General features: G+C 34.2%; 1 protein-coding gene across 1 annotated transcript in view; it reads right to left on the bottom strand.

Moving 5' to 3' along the window:
* Nucleotides 1–1754: 1754 nt before the first annotated feature.
* LOC110025243 (acyl carrier protein 1, mitochondrial-like) overlaps nucleotides 1755–15201 on the bottom strand; it is a 29083-nt gene continuing 15636 nt past the window's right edge. Inside the window, exon 2 of the mRNA XM_020725593.1 lies at nucleotides 1755–2184. Coding sequence (XP_020581252.1) covers nucleotides 2008–2184 — 177 coding nt within the window. The 3' untranslated portion in view covers nucleotides 1755–2007. The remainder of the gene's footprint in view (nucleotides 2185–15201) is intronic.

The following is a 15201-nucleotide window of genomic DNA, read 5'->3' as shown; positions in this document are numbered from 1 at the left end:
AGTTTTATGTACCTGAATAAGCAGACAAATACATCATTTGTGTATCTCTTTCTCTATGTGGATGACATGTTGATTATTGTTAATGAAAATTTTGAAGCTCCGAAGTTGAAAGATCTTAGATTTGAATTTAATGTTAAGGATTTTGGTGCAACCAAAAAGGTACTTGGGGTGGAGATTTTTCAATCAAAATTAGAAGGAATTTTGTTTTTCAAATAGTCTATGTTCAAAAAGTATTTGGTAGGTTCAAAATGAAGAATGCAAAATATGTCTACAGTCCATTGGCCACACGTTTTAGATTATCAACAGAGATATCTCCAACTACAGATACTAAGAAGAAATATATGAAGTTTGTTCCATATGCTAACATCAATGGTAGCTTAATATATGCATGATCTGCCCTTGTCTAGACTTAGCTCAGGCAGTAAACATATTGAGAAAACACATGAAAAATATAGAATAGCAACACTAGGATGCTGTTAAATGGATTATGAGATATTTATGCAGCCCTGAAAATACATGCTTGAAATTTAGCTCCTCTAAACAAGATTTCGGTATGCAGACTCTGATTATGCTGATGACTTAGATTGGAGATGTCTACTCAAGGATTTACATTCGCCCTACAAGAATGCGTTGTTATTTGGAGTTCTTTACAACATATTGTGCTGTTATCTACGACTAAGGCAAAATATATGATCATTTTGATTGTTGTAAAAAAAATTTACTTGATTGAGAAGCTTACATGAAGAGTTCAACGAAAAGATGATTGTCTTTTGTGATAATCAAAGCGTTATCCGTCTCAGTGAATATACCATGAGCAAACCAAGCACATCAACATCAGATTCCATTTTATTAAATATATCATCACCCAATGTAATGTTACAATAGAAAAAAATCAGTACATTGGAGAATCCAATTGCATAGTGACAAAACCTCTTCTAGCATTCAAGTTTGAGCATGGACTTAATTTATGTCCGATGCAGCTGAGTCGAAGGGGCATTGGAGAGCAGAGTGTAATTTGGGGGTTCACCTTTGATGCAGTTTTAAGAAAATGTGAAGATTTATAAATTAATGTCTTAAAATTTCTTACTAAATATTTTTGTTTTCAAATATACTTATCACTAAATATATTCTCTATCAAATATATTTCTGATTTAAAATATTTGATATCTAATATATTTTTGTCAAATACACTCTTTTTTAACTCTATAAATACACATTGTAGGTCATGGTTAAAGAGGGGAGTGAGAAATCAAGCAAGAAACCAATAAGCTTTGTATTCAGCAGTATCATCGATCTTCTTTTGTTAATAAAATTTTTGCTCCACCTCTAAGTGTTTTTTTCCCGTTTAAGAGTTTTCCCCATAAATCACGTGTTCTTAAGCCGTCTGATCGATTTTATTTGACAAAAAATAGTGTTCTTCTCATAACTATATATATATATAAATATATATTTACGTAACAAATAGACGACGAGTATGAAATTAAAAAAGACTTAGGCTGCTATTACAATTATATAAATAACTTATGAAATGCATGAAATAAGAAAATTAATATAATAACATAAAATAAGTTATCAAAAAGCAACAAACGATGATTAAAACAACAACTAAATATAGTTCAATGTTCAATCTCATTTATTTACATAAATTTTTTTTTTAAGTTTATTTAATAGTCTGAACTAGCAAACAAAAGTGAACCTTCTATGAACAAATATCAAAATATTAATCGAAAATATTAATTCATTTACAATCCTAATTGCGCCAAACAGCCAAATCACAAGCATCAAATGGAAAAGGCAGTATTTAAACGTATTTATAATCCAAAAAACATGTATATTTCAAATACCGCAGAAATTCTGGCTTAGATAAACAGAGCTCCAGAATGAAGAATATATAGCCTAGCATTCCTTATGCACGCATTACTGAACAAAAACACTGAAAAGGGAACCCTCTGAGTCCAAAGGTTTTGTTACAAACCTGTGATTTCCAGAATTGGAACAACAGCAGCTTCATTTGGCTTGTGGATGAGTTGAGATGTATTGGATGAGTTGAGAGGTGTTTGAGATATTGTCTGCCTCAATATCCGGGATTTCAATGGCAAATTCATCTTCTACTGCTGTGATAACTTGGACACTCTCGAGCACATCCAACTGCAGATCACTCTTAAAATCCGCAGCAGAGTTCACCTGACGAGAAACAAATGAAAAACAAACCAGTTTAAGGAAACTGTTCTAAAAAGTATATATAGACAGCAAGTCAGCAATTCACACCATTCGCTCCCCTTATTTTTGGTAAAAGAATTTTAGAATATCTCCTATTAAACAAGATATCATATTCTAGGATGCAGTAAAAATTTGTGCAATGTTTGGGGGCCATTCAGGATTACTTCTTTTAGTTCTTTTTCTTTTTTTACTTTGTTTATGTTTCATAAGTTTAAAATATGCTATATATTACTCCATTTACGTCGTCGTGGTGGTTAGTGGCAATCAGGCGATGATGGCTGCGGTGGCTACCGATGCCAGACGAGGGTGATAGTGGGGAAGCGGTGGCGGTTGCATACAATTATTTTTAAAAAATAATCGAAACAACTAAATTTATTAAGATTATTGTTGAAATCATGATTTATTTTAAAAAAAGTAATAGGAAATTACGAAATATTTTAAAAAAACAAATTTTTTTAAATAAAAAATAAAAACCAAAATGGAGATATCACATAAGTTGTTATGCATTAAAAGATCTAACACCTACACATAAATCTCTAATATCAAATAAAATATGCCAACATTAAAAAAAAAAGAAATACTCCATGACATGCATATTTTTTTATTTGATTACGACACTAAAATGTTAGATACATAAATATCAAAGTTCAAATGTTAGACACACACACACACATATAATATATATATATATATTTCTAAAAGGAGATAGATATTTGGTAGACGCTCAAATATCGATTTCACATGCACTTTTTCACCCCATGATGAGAGCCCGCGCCATGTGTCTAAAATTCCAGAGCCCTTGCGCCATCATGAGATCGAACCCTTAATTCTTCCTTCCCGCTCTGCTTGGGTTTCGCCCGAAGGCAAAACCCTGGTTTTGATTCCTTCGGTCGGTCGTAAATCTTTTCTCTCGTGCTCAACGAACTTCCCGCGCGACAATGACAAACATCTTTGCGTTCGTCGTCTTTGACGAAGGGCTTCGACGCAGTTCCTTTTCGAGATTTCGAGTTGCGGTTTCGAACTTACCGCACTCAATAACGACGACGAAGGCCTCTGCAGTTTTCGACGAAGGGCTTCGGCGCGGTTTCCTCGAGCTGCGGTTCTGTCTGCTTTCCTGTTCGCAGAAGGGCACGCCTTCTACTCCCTTCCTGCCCAGTAGAAGGTTCCCGTTCGCCTGTCTACTCTTCCTGCCCGCCAGACAATTTCTCCTGTCTTGTGAGGGACATGGCCTCGACGCTCCGTTCCTATGCAAATGCTCTAGCCGACAACTTTCCTACTCGTGCCCCTCCTCCGGGTTCAGCGTCTGGTTTTGCTATCGGTCAGTCCCGCAATGTTCCAGAATCTTTCCATGAGGCTCTTGAAGATGGAGGTGATTACACATTTATTAAAAAGCTTGGAAAAAAAAATGAGAACCTTGCACTTATTCTCACATAGGTTGAAACCCGCACTCTCGCGTCCTCTTGGCGCTTCTCTCTAGTAGGGAAATTCCTTTATGGTTACCCAAAACTGGAGATCATTAGGAAGGAGTTTGATACTATGAAATTATTGAACAGTTGGAACATTGGACTACTTGACGGTAGACATATACTTATTAAGCTATCTCATGATGTCGATTACACTCGCATTTTCTCTCGAAAAGCTATCAAGATTGACAATAGTTTTATTAAAATTCTGAAGTGGATTGTCGGTTTTGATCGAAAAGCGGAGCCCCCTATCATTCCTGTTTGGATAAAGTTTTCGGGGTTAAAATTACATCTGTTCAACATGGAAATCCTCTACTCTTTAGCATCTGCTTACGGTAAGTCTCTCAAGGTGGATAGTCTTACGCTTGCTGTCACTAGACCATCCGTGGCTTGTGTGTTAGTTGAGAGAGATATCACTCAACCAGCTCCGGATGAGATATGGATTGACACTATGCACAACGGGTATTAGCAAAATGTTGAAATGAAACCATATCCTCCTTATTGCTCTCATTGTAGTATGTTTGGCCACAGCTCTATTATGCTATCGTTTGCATCCTCATCTAAGGCCGAATATCGCTAAAGAACAACCACCTACTATCCCTGTTGAGAAGATGCAACCCGATCCTCTTCCCAACACCCATCTTCCCAACACCGCAGTTCCTGAAGAAGAACAACATATTACAGCTACAGATCTAGTTGTGGTCATACCACCCATTGTTATTGAAGACTCACTCACATGCCAAGACACGCGAGAGTGTTCCTTTGATCCAATAACAGATCAGCCAGTACAGCAGGTAGTTGCTTCTAATGTCCAACAATCTGTACATCCCCAGCACACTTTAGACAAAGATCAAGTGAACCAATCTTCGGAAGAGGAATGACAGGTCTATTCCAGAAGGAAGAAGAAGAATGGAGGCCGACTCCAGCTTGGGAACATAATGGATGATACATTGGTTACTACTGGCAATGACAATCATCTTACCAACTTATTAGCTTGCTCCTTTCCTAGAACCAGAGGTAGAGGCAAAACCAAATTGGGTTGCTCTCTAGCCACCTGATATTATGTATTTCTGCATTTTTAGGCTTTTTCTTTATGTCTAGTATTTACTTTTTAGTATTTTTTAGTTGTGGAACCCTTTGTGGTTTTGTTGTGAGCAGGGTGTCATGTTTGGGCTCTCCATCACATCGTATATGTATCTTTCTTTCTAGTTAATATATTAGCATTTTGGGGCTTTCAATATATATATATATATATATATAAAAGAAATATCTAGTATGTATGTAAATCCCCCGAATAGTATGTATGTAAATCCCCCAAATAGAAAACAAAAAAGTTCAAATGTTAGACACACACACACACAGATAGATATACATACATATAGTAAATCCCCCGAATAGAAAACAAAAATGATCCCGAAAAGGTCCTTAATTGTCATGCAAGAATAATTTGCTGGATCAAAAGATGACAAACAAAGGTGATCTTTGGCTTTTTGAAAAATAGGCTTGTAAAAGGAGATAACGGTGATCAAAACTGAAAGAAAATCATAAGAATTCATGCTTTCGTAGTTCTTTAACAGTTAATGCCGTGCTGCAATTTCCAGAAGCTTTTTGTTTTTTTCACTTTACTGATTTCCTTTTTAAGAAAATGATGGAGCAAGCAGTATACCACTTTGCATAAAAAAGATTGCCTCACTAATCAATTCCAAGTAGAAGAATGCAAAGAGAACGCTACAAAATTCCCTTCAACTGCATAATCTGAATTTCCAGATCAAATGAGCTTAATTCCCACCTTGAAGATACCTTACGTCGTATGCAGGTTCACTTAAAGAGGTTCCAGCATTTGGTGGTCTAATTTGTGATTATTATTATGTTTTATTTTTTTTATTTTTTTAGCTCTGCTAATTAATTTATGCCTTCGTGTTATCATTATCCGAGTTTGTTTTATTAGCTCCACTAATTTGCGAGCTAGGACCTTCAAAGAAAAGGAATAATCAAAAGAAAACAACCTCCGAATGGGCGCTTCTGATCTAGTTATTGAAATTCAAAAAGGGTCCAAAGTTTGTGGATGTGAATCAACAAAACGAGCTTGCAGCTTCATAAAATATGAATGATGACTATATTGAGTGAGAGGTGAATTGAAGGGATTACTGTCATGTTGGCTTCTATAAATATGTCTGCTTATCCAAAATAAGATGAACTTATCTATCTTCGGATTTTATCTATGAATGATCCAATCTTTAAAGCTGAGGGTTGTCTCATCCCCATGTTGTGGTATATAGAAATAGAATAAAACGATCGACGATGAAGCGAAAAATAGAACAAGAAAATTCACACCAAAAAACAGTAACACAGCGGAACACAGATTTACGTGGTTTGGTAAATTGACTACGTCCACAGAGTTGCAAAGGATTTTACTACTTGAGGAATTTACACCAGTCGATCGTCTCGACTTACACAGATTTACGTGGTTCGGCAAATTGCTCTCTTCTTCTCTCTCTACTCTGAAATACACCGAAGAAGATAAACGTACAAGAGAAATAAATCTAATTTCTCTTATGTCACAAGCCACCAAGAAGAAGCTAATGGGGAGCAATATTCTTCTTATTTTTTCTTCTTCCTTCTGCCACAAGGAACTACTACTTGCACTTCTCTTCCTCTGTCCAGTGAAAGCAGAACTGCCAAAGAAGAACACAAAAAAGGTCGTGTCAAATCTGAAGAAGAGCCGCTCCTTTTATCGCGAAGAGGAGGTTCGCGAACAGCAGGGAGGCAGGAGCGGTTCGCGACATTTCGCGATCGGCAGCGGGAGATGTCGCGACGTTTTGCGACAGATGAGCGGGAGCGGGAAGGCTAGATTGGGCGGACGGGCTCCATCCAACAAATCTCCCACTTGGAGACCGGTACACAGACTACGTCTTTTTCCTCAAACTGATATCCTTCACTAGCAGCGTAGCTCTTTTCTTCAATTATGAATCCTCCACCTCTGCAACTCAAAGTCATTGCCTTCACACCAAAAGACCAACTGAAGCTACGCACAACTGCAGTTTCTCAAGAGTAACACCCTTAGTCAACAAATCAGCAGGGTCAACATAGCCTTAGACCTCCAAGCTATTTTTAGGGTTACTCTTATATCTGCTTATAACTCTCAGTGCATGGGCAATGTCCTGTCTCTGCTGAAAGTCTTTTTCAACAAGTATAGTCTTATACATCTTATTGTCATCAAGCTCAATTTTCACCTGGTACACCCACTTGTAGTGTAATGTGTTCTTTCATGGTGAAAGTTCTGTCAGCTCCTACTTGCTCAAAGTTTCATCTTTTAAGTTTTATTCATATCTCTGTGGTTCTTTATCATCTGTCTGTGGAACAATAAGAATGAGTGTCCCGGACCCTCTCTTTTTCACTTCCATCACTGTCCTACGATGTAGCCTCTGACAGATCAACAAATATTTCCTTTCTACAGTAACTAGAGTCTCCAAGAGATGCAACTGAAGAAGGTTCCCACAATTTTGTGTGTACAAGATCTAGTTTTTTACCCTTGGCGTTCTACCACCTTTCAAGAAACTGACATTCTTCTGCTTCCCCACAATGCACCTCTAACTCATGTGTCCACGCATGAGTAAATCTGTAGTCATATATAGTATGTCAGTTTTCTTACTCCAAGTCAGTACTAATGCTCTTTTGGTAACATTTCAGGTGTTATCTGAGAACACTACTGAATGAACATCCTCATTGAGCTACACAATAGAAATGAGATTTTTCTTTAACTCAGGAACGTGTCTGACTTTTTGAAAAATCCACTTGTTCATATTTGGAAGTGTAATTTCAATGTCTCCAATTCCTACCACATTCAATGCTTCTCCACTTGGCAAATATACTTTCCCAAAGTCACTTGCAACATAATTTCGTATCAATTCTCGATGAAAAGTTGTATGAAAAGAAGTCTTTGAATCCAATATCCAGTTATCAACAGAACTATGAACTGTCAGTAGTGCATCATGTGTTTCTTTAATTATCATATTTGCGCTATCATTCTACTTCTTAAGATTCTTACAGATTCTCTTTATGTCGTCAGCCTTGCCACAATTTCAGCAGGTTGTCTGCTGACCAGACTTTGATTTTGATTTCTCTTTATTTGAGTTCTTGTCTTGTGATCTCCCTTTAAAATCAACACTTAGTATCGAACTCGACCCTGAGATCTCACCAGAATCTTTCATGCGCATCTTCTTAGCCAAAATCAAATCACAAATATATTTCAGTTTAGATCTACCTACATAACTGTTAAATATCATTCTCATGACTTCCCAGTTATTTGGCAATGATGTCAACAATATCAGCGCGCGTATCTTATCATCAAAATCAATTTCAACAGACGACAATTGATTTGTGATAATATTGAAATCATTCAGGTTTTGAGCGACAGAAATATCTTTCGTCACCTTCAAATTGAATAATTTTTTCATCAGATATACCTTGTTATTCGCCGATGGTTTTTCATGCATACCTGACAAGGCTGTCATGAGATCTGTGGTAGTCTTTTCCATAACGACGTTGTGTGCAACGAATCTCGATAGGGTCAATCGAATAACACCCAAAACTTGTCGATCCAACGGAAAATGATGTTTCTTCTCATAGAAATTGTCATCTATCTGTATTCTCCAATAACCAAAATTTGTGTCATCAAATTTCTCGATCCTTGAAACTTTCACTTCATCTGCAGTCATCGTCTTTCCTCGGATCTGAAACATGGGCTCTGATACTAGTTGTTATGATATATAGAAATAGAATAAAACGATCGACGATGAAGCAAAGAATAGAACGAGAAAATTCACACCAGAAAACAATAACACAGCGAAACACACAAATTTATGTGATTCAGCAAATTGCTTACGTCCACAAAGTTGCAGAGGATTTTACTACTTGAGGAATTTACACCAGCTGATCGTCTCGACTTATAAGAGGGATCTCTCACTTCCTTACGCTCTCTTCTCTCTCTACACCGAGATATATCGAAGAAGATAAACATACAAGAGAAATAAATCCAATTTCTCTTCTGTCACAAGCCACCAAGAAGAAGTCAATGGAGAATAATCTTCTTCTTATTCATCTTCCTTCTGCCGCAAGGAACTACTGCTTACACTTCTCTTCCTTTGTCCCGTGGAAGCAAACTGTAGAAGAACACAAAAGGGCCGTGTCAAATATGAAGGAGAGCCACTCATTTTATCGCGAAGAGGAGGCGGGAGCGGTTCCAGACATGTGATCGGGAGCGATAGATGTCCTGACGTTTCGCGAAAGAGGAGCGGGAGCGGGAAGGCGAGATCGGGCGGACCGGGCTCCATCCAACACCTCTCTCGTTCAAAAATTTGATAATCTTGTCAAAATTATATGTATTATCTATAAAAAATAAAACAATAGAAAGACCCCAATAGTATTCACTTTTCTTTATAGGAGATATATATACATGTCCCATAGGAATTACAGAATATGAATAAAACCAAAAAATTAGGGAAAAATAAAGAGAGACCAACAATACTTTAGGAAAGCACGCGGATTAAAATCCGAAGATCATAATGAGACAAATTTAACAATACAAAATCTTGAATTGTGTGCCTTAAATTCTTACTATGATTGGAATAGAAATTTAGCACTCCCCTTCAAACTTGATGGTAGAAATCTACCATTTCAAATTTGCTTATAATATTTTTAAATATTAGGCTGTGAAATCCTTTGGTAAATATGTTGGTCAGTTCATTTCCTATAATATTATCCCGTATCTACATCAACTCCTTCATTAAAGTCAATTTTTTTTCCTGTTTCAATTAGTGTTTTACACGGCTTGCAACCATCATCTTGGTTTCTTTCAATAGTCTATAACATATTTCTATTGGAAGAGAAACAAAAAAGGCCTACTGATTTCCGATAGCATGATATTTCATGACAATATCATGATCACGGAATCGGTATATCTTCCTAACGTAGGAACTTTGGGTCTTTGGCTTCAGAGATAGATTCACAAGGTGTTGGATCTTTCTCTTTCACTTTAGAAAAGTCTTCACGATTTGGGACCATTTAAGACGATTTTTCCCATTCAAATGATAAGATAATTAAAAAATTTAGAGTTTTTTTATCTGATTTCCATCACTAATCATGGTCGATTCTTTTGAAGAGAAGTCAAAGCACCTTGACATGGTGAATAGATGGAGAATTTGACAAAACGGATAAGGTTGGAAGTACGAACCCTAATATGTGGTATGTAAGTAACTCCCCTGAACAGACAACAAAAATGATCCCGTAAAGGTCCTTAATTGTCATGCGATAAGATCAAAAAATGTCAAACAAAGGTGATCTTTGGCTCTTTGAAAGATAAGCTTCTAAACGGAGATGATGGTAATAAAAACTAAAACAAAATCATAAGAATTCATGCTTAGTTCTTTAACAGTTATGCCGTGCTGCAATTTCCAAAAGCTTTTTTTTTTTTTCACTTTACTGATTTCCTTTTAAGAAAATGATGGAGCAAACCTTGTACCACTTTGCATAAAAAAGATTGCCTCACTAATCAATTTGAAGAAGAAGAATGCATAGAGAACGCTACAACATTCCCTTCACCTGTATAGTCCGAATTTCCAAATAAAGTGACCTTAATTCCCAGCTTGAAAGACACCTTACGTTGTATGACGGTTCACTTAAAAAAGTTCCAGCAATTGGTGTAATTTGTGATTATTATTATTTTTTAAAAAATTATATTTTAGCTCTGCTAATTAATTTATACCTTCGTGCTTTATCATTACTCGTGTTTATTTTTTTAGCTCCACTAATTTGTGAGCTAGGACCTTGAAAGAAATTGAAATAATCAAACGTTAACAACCTCCAAATGGGCGCTTCTGATCTAGTTATTGAAATTCAAAAAGGGTCCAAAGTTTGAGGATGTGATTCAACAACACGAGCTTACAGCTTCATAAAATATGAATGATAACTATATTGAGTGACAGCTGAATTAAAGGGATTACTGTCATGTTGGCTTCCATAAATATGTCTGACATATCCAACATATGATGAACTTATCTATCTTGGGATTTTATCTATGAATGATCGAATCTTGAAAGATAAGGGCTGCCTTATCCCCTCTCATTCACACATATCATAATCTTGTCAAAATTATATGTATTATCTGTGAAAAATAAATCAAAAGAAAGACTCTCAATAGTATTCACTTTTCTTTATAGGGCATATAGACATGTCCCATAGGAATTACAAAATATGAATAAAATCAAAAAAATGAGGGAAGATAAATAGGGGCCAGCGATACTTTAGGAAAGCGCACAAATTACAATCTGAGGATCATAATGAAACAAATTTAAGGATACAAAAGCTTGAACTGTGTGCCTCAAGTTCTATACTATGATTGGAGTAGAAATTTAGTACTCCCCCTCAAACTTGATGGTAGAAATCTACCGTTCCAAATTTGCTTATAATATTTTTAAATATTGGGCTGTAAATTTCTTTGGTAAATGTGTCGGCCAGTTCATTTCCTATGATATTATCCCGTATCTACATCAACTCTTTCATTAAAGTGAAATTTTTTTCTTGGTTCAATTAGCGTTTCACACGACTTGCAATCGTTATCTTGGTTTCTTTCAGTAGTCTATAAACATTTCTATTGAAAGCGAAACATAAAAGGCCCACTGATTTTCGATAGCATGGTATTTCATAACAATGTTATGATCATGGAATAAGTATAGCTTCCCAAAGTGGGATCCACAAGGTATTGGATCTTTCTCTTTCGCTTTAGAAAAGTTTTCATGATTAGGGACTATTAAGCCAATTTTTCTCATTCAAACCATAAGATAATTAATATATTTGGAGTCCTTTAGTCTGATTTTCACCACTAATCATAGTTGATTCTTTTGAAGAAAAGTCAAAGCACCTTCACATGATGAATAGAAGGAGAATTCCACAAAACAGATAAGGTTGGAAGTACAAATCCTAATCTTAGAGAATAAGAACAAAGGGTAAAAATGAATGCATTAATCTTAGAGAATAAAAGTGAATGTTGGAAAAAGAAACTCTAACCTTAGAGAATAAGAGCAAAAACTGGTAGAAACACTCTAATCTTGCTCGATACCATGTAAGAATAAAATAATGGAAAGATAGTAAAGAGTCTTCACTTTTCTTTGTACAAGAGAGAAGATACACATACATCTTCCATAGGCATTACAAAATATGAATAAAAGCAAAGCAAAACAATAAGCCTTTATACCAATAAGTGGGGTCGGCTACATGAATTTTTTTTTCTCCATTGTGTCCTATTAAGACAAAAAAGGAGGGAAAATAAATAGGGGTTAGCCATACTTTAAGGAAACACAGAGTATAATTCAAGAGTCATAGAGAGACAGATCCAATAGACTAAAGACTTGATCCGTGTGTCTTAAGTTATTTGCTATGATTAGAGCATAAATTCAGCATTATCCCCTAAAGTCATTTGTATAGGCTTTATAGTTTAAAAGATTTGCTTTGTTCTAACGAATCTTCATGTAGTATATTATTTGCTTCAACCACATAAAGCTTACTCAGGGGTAACCATGAAGGCAAAGAAGCCTCACTTGACAAAAATACAACAGTAAAACTACCTCTCAAGACCTACTTTTATGCAATGATCGTCATAACTATTAAAAATAATAAAAAATGCTTCATGATTGTATTATGACACTCCAATCAAGAAAATGATGATTCAATGATCCTTAAAGACAACACATGCCTCCCATAGTTATTGAATTGTTTAAGCATGCCATATAATACCAATATCTTTGAGGACCACATCTGTCAATTAATACGAAGATACACTTTTCTATCTCTGTTGCATTTTTCATAGTGACATCTCAACCAACATTTTCAAGAACTCTCAAGCAATCCATACTTTAAAATAAAGGCATGGGACTCTATGGTTTTTCATTTTGAATATCGTATCGAGATCTCATTGTATCTTCTAACAAAATATTATTCTAACTATAGCATCAAATAAGCTTCTTGAGTGTCTAAAGCCAACTCACAATTTCCGATGGTCGGCTATTAACTATAGATAAGGTGTCTGTGTTAGTTGTGTGCAATTAAGAACCTCGCTTGATAACTACCTTGTAGACATAATCTCTGACACACAATAATAAGCATTAACCACATTTCATGTATCATAAACATAGTTTAGAAAATAATTCAATCACTTGCTTACCACTTCTGTTTCTTAACTTGTTAATCACTGATAAAGCTGCTCCATTCTAATTTTCAACCTTCAAAATATACAATAGTGTCTATAGTCAATAAACCTAGTTAATGTTGCATGACCCAATGAGTCAAATAGATGAAAGCCAAGCCCTAGGCTAGGATTAAGTTAACTCCAGAGTGGATAAGCCTCTAAATTCAACAACTTTAGTAAAAGATAAGTTGAGGGACAGTAAGGGATACCTAGGAACTGACTTTCTATAATACGCATTTTCAGAATATTTATAAATCTAAAAAAGGAGAGTTAACTTAAACGCAATTAAGGCATCATGAAAAATAATTTACAATGGAAATCAATCACTTGCTAAACCCCTATCACATGAACAAATTTTTAACCTGTTAGTTGCTAGTATACCTACTCCATTCTATTATTAACCTTCATAACATACAAAAGTGAATGAGCTTTCTTAATTTCTTTAGAATTCTCTTTCAAGCAATTTATCTCATAAATGTGGTGTTTATCCTTTCTTTTAATCAACATGTTCCCTAATTCCCTAGTCTTTCATTCATATTCTCCACAATCTATATGATAAAATAGATCTCATTTTTGTATCTAGTCCATTTTAATCACTACTGGACTAAGTTATGATGCATCACTTATTGACGATAACCTTACCATCATTGACGCTTGCAGGTTGCGTTCTAACCCTCGACTACTCACTATAACCACAATCAATAATAGATCAATAATATGGTTTGTTGACTTAGGCCCGCTTCATGAACATTGAAAGTTGATCCAATTTATCAATTTTAGACATAAATTTTACATGTTTGGTAGCTATCAGTTAATTAAAAAAATAATTTTCAATCTTCCTGACTCAAATTTTGTGGCAACAAATGTGATGCTAATCATCACGCAACCTATAAAATGCGTTCTAAGTAATTTTAAATTTTAACAAATTTTAAATATCTTATACATTTAAGAAATTAAATGTGTTAGAGAAAATATTAAGGAAATTGATAATTTAGATTTTAAAATTCAGTATTCATATGAAAATCAGACTAGAAATTGCGTATGTGTAATTATAGATAAGAGTTTGAAAGATAATGTAGTAAATATTAATAGAATTTCAGATAGAATTGTAGCTCTAAAATTTTATTGATGCTAATATTCTTAATTTAATAAATGATTAGACTCCTTAAGTAAGTTTAGATTTATGTTAAAAAAAAATTTAAAATGACTTAGAAGAATTAATACAAATGATAACTCTTGAAGAAAAAATTTTAGAAATATTCATTGTGCCAACGATTTTGGAGTGGCTAATAAAGAAGGTAGAGTCATATTTGATTTTATTTTAGCTTATAAATTTACTGTTGCTAATATTTTATTTAAGAAAAGAGGTGAGCGTATTATTAATTACAAAAATGAATCAAATAAAGGACAAAACGATTATTTTCTAATGAGAAAAAGAGACGTAGAGATTGTAAAGATTGTAAAGTAATTTCAAGTGAAAATTTAAGTACTCAACATCGATTATTACTTTTTGAATTTTAAGATGAATGGTTGTAAGATAAAAAATACAACAAAATAATATAATAAAATTAGATGAAGGCACTTAAAAGATATAAATAAAATTAATTTTCTGAGTAAGTTTCATGATCTTAAGATTTGGGATATTCATGAAAAAGTTAATGTTATGTGAGATAAATTAATGGACTATTAAGCAAGTTACATAAACCCTAAACCCTAAACAAAAGAAAAAAAAATTATTATAAATAAAAATAGTTGATAGTAAAATAATAATATGCAATAAAAAATAAAATATAATAGCTTTTGTTATAAAATTAGTTTAAATATAAAAACTTAAAGAATTGAGAAAAATATAAATTGGCCCAAATGGAGTCTAAGGGAATAATTTGTGATGCTAAAATTTTTATTTTTAGTAATCTTTATAATAGATTAGATATTAAAAAAGATAAAAGATATATATATATAGATAAGGATATTCAACATAGCCATGTGAGATATTTTGATTAAATTTTCAATGAAAATTTTGAAAATACAATCGACTTTATTAATTTTAATATTATTAATAATCATAATTTTTTTTATTTTTACTGTCGCATAATAAAACAGAAGTTGAGGAGGCTTTAAGAAATAAATGGTGAAAAATCAATAGAACATGATGGTATGTCAATGAAGTGTAAAAATATTTAAAATATTTGAGAATTTCTTGGATTACTAATATTTTTAATATTATTTTAAAGACTAAAAAATTTGTATGATGAGTGGAGGAAGAGTATTTTGATC

Source organism: Phalaenopsis equestris, unplaced genomic scaffold (assembly GCF_001263595.1).
Source record: "Phalaenopsis equestris unplaced genomic scaffold, ASM126359v1 Scaffold000297, whole genome shotgun sequence".
NCBI lineage: Eukaryota > Viridiplantae > Streptophyta > Magnoliopsida > Asparagales > Orchidaceae > Phalaenopsis > Phalaenopsis equestris.
The sequence above is the reverse complement of the archived record's forward strand: the minus strand, read 5'-3'. Positions and strand labels throughout refer to the sequence as shown.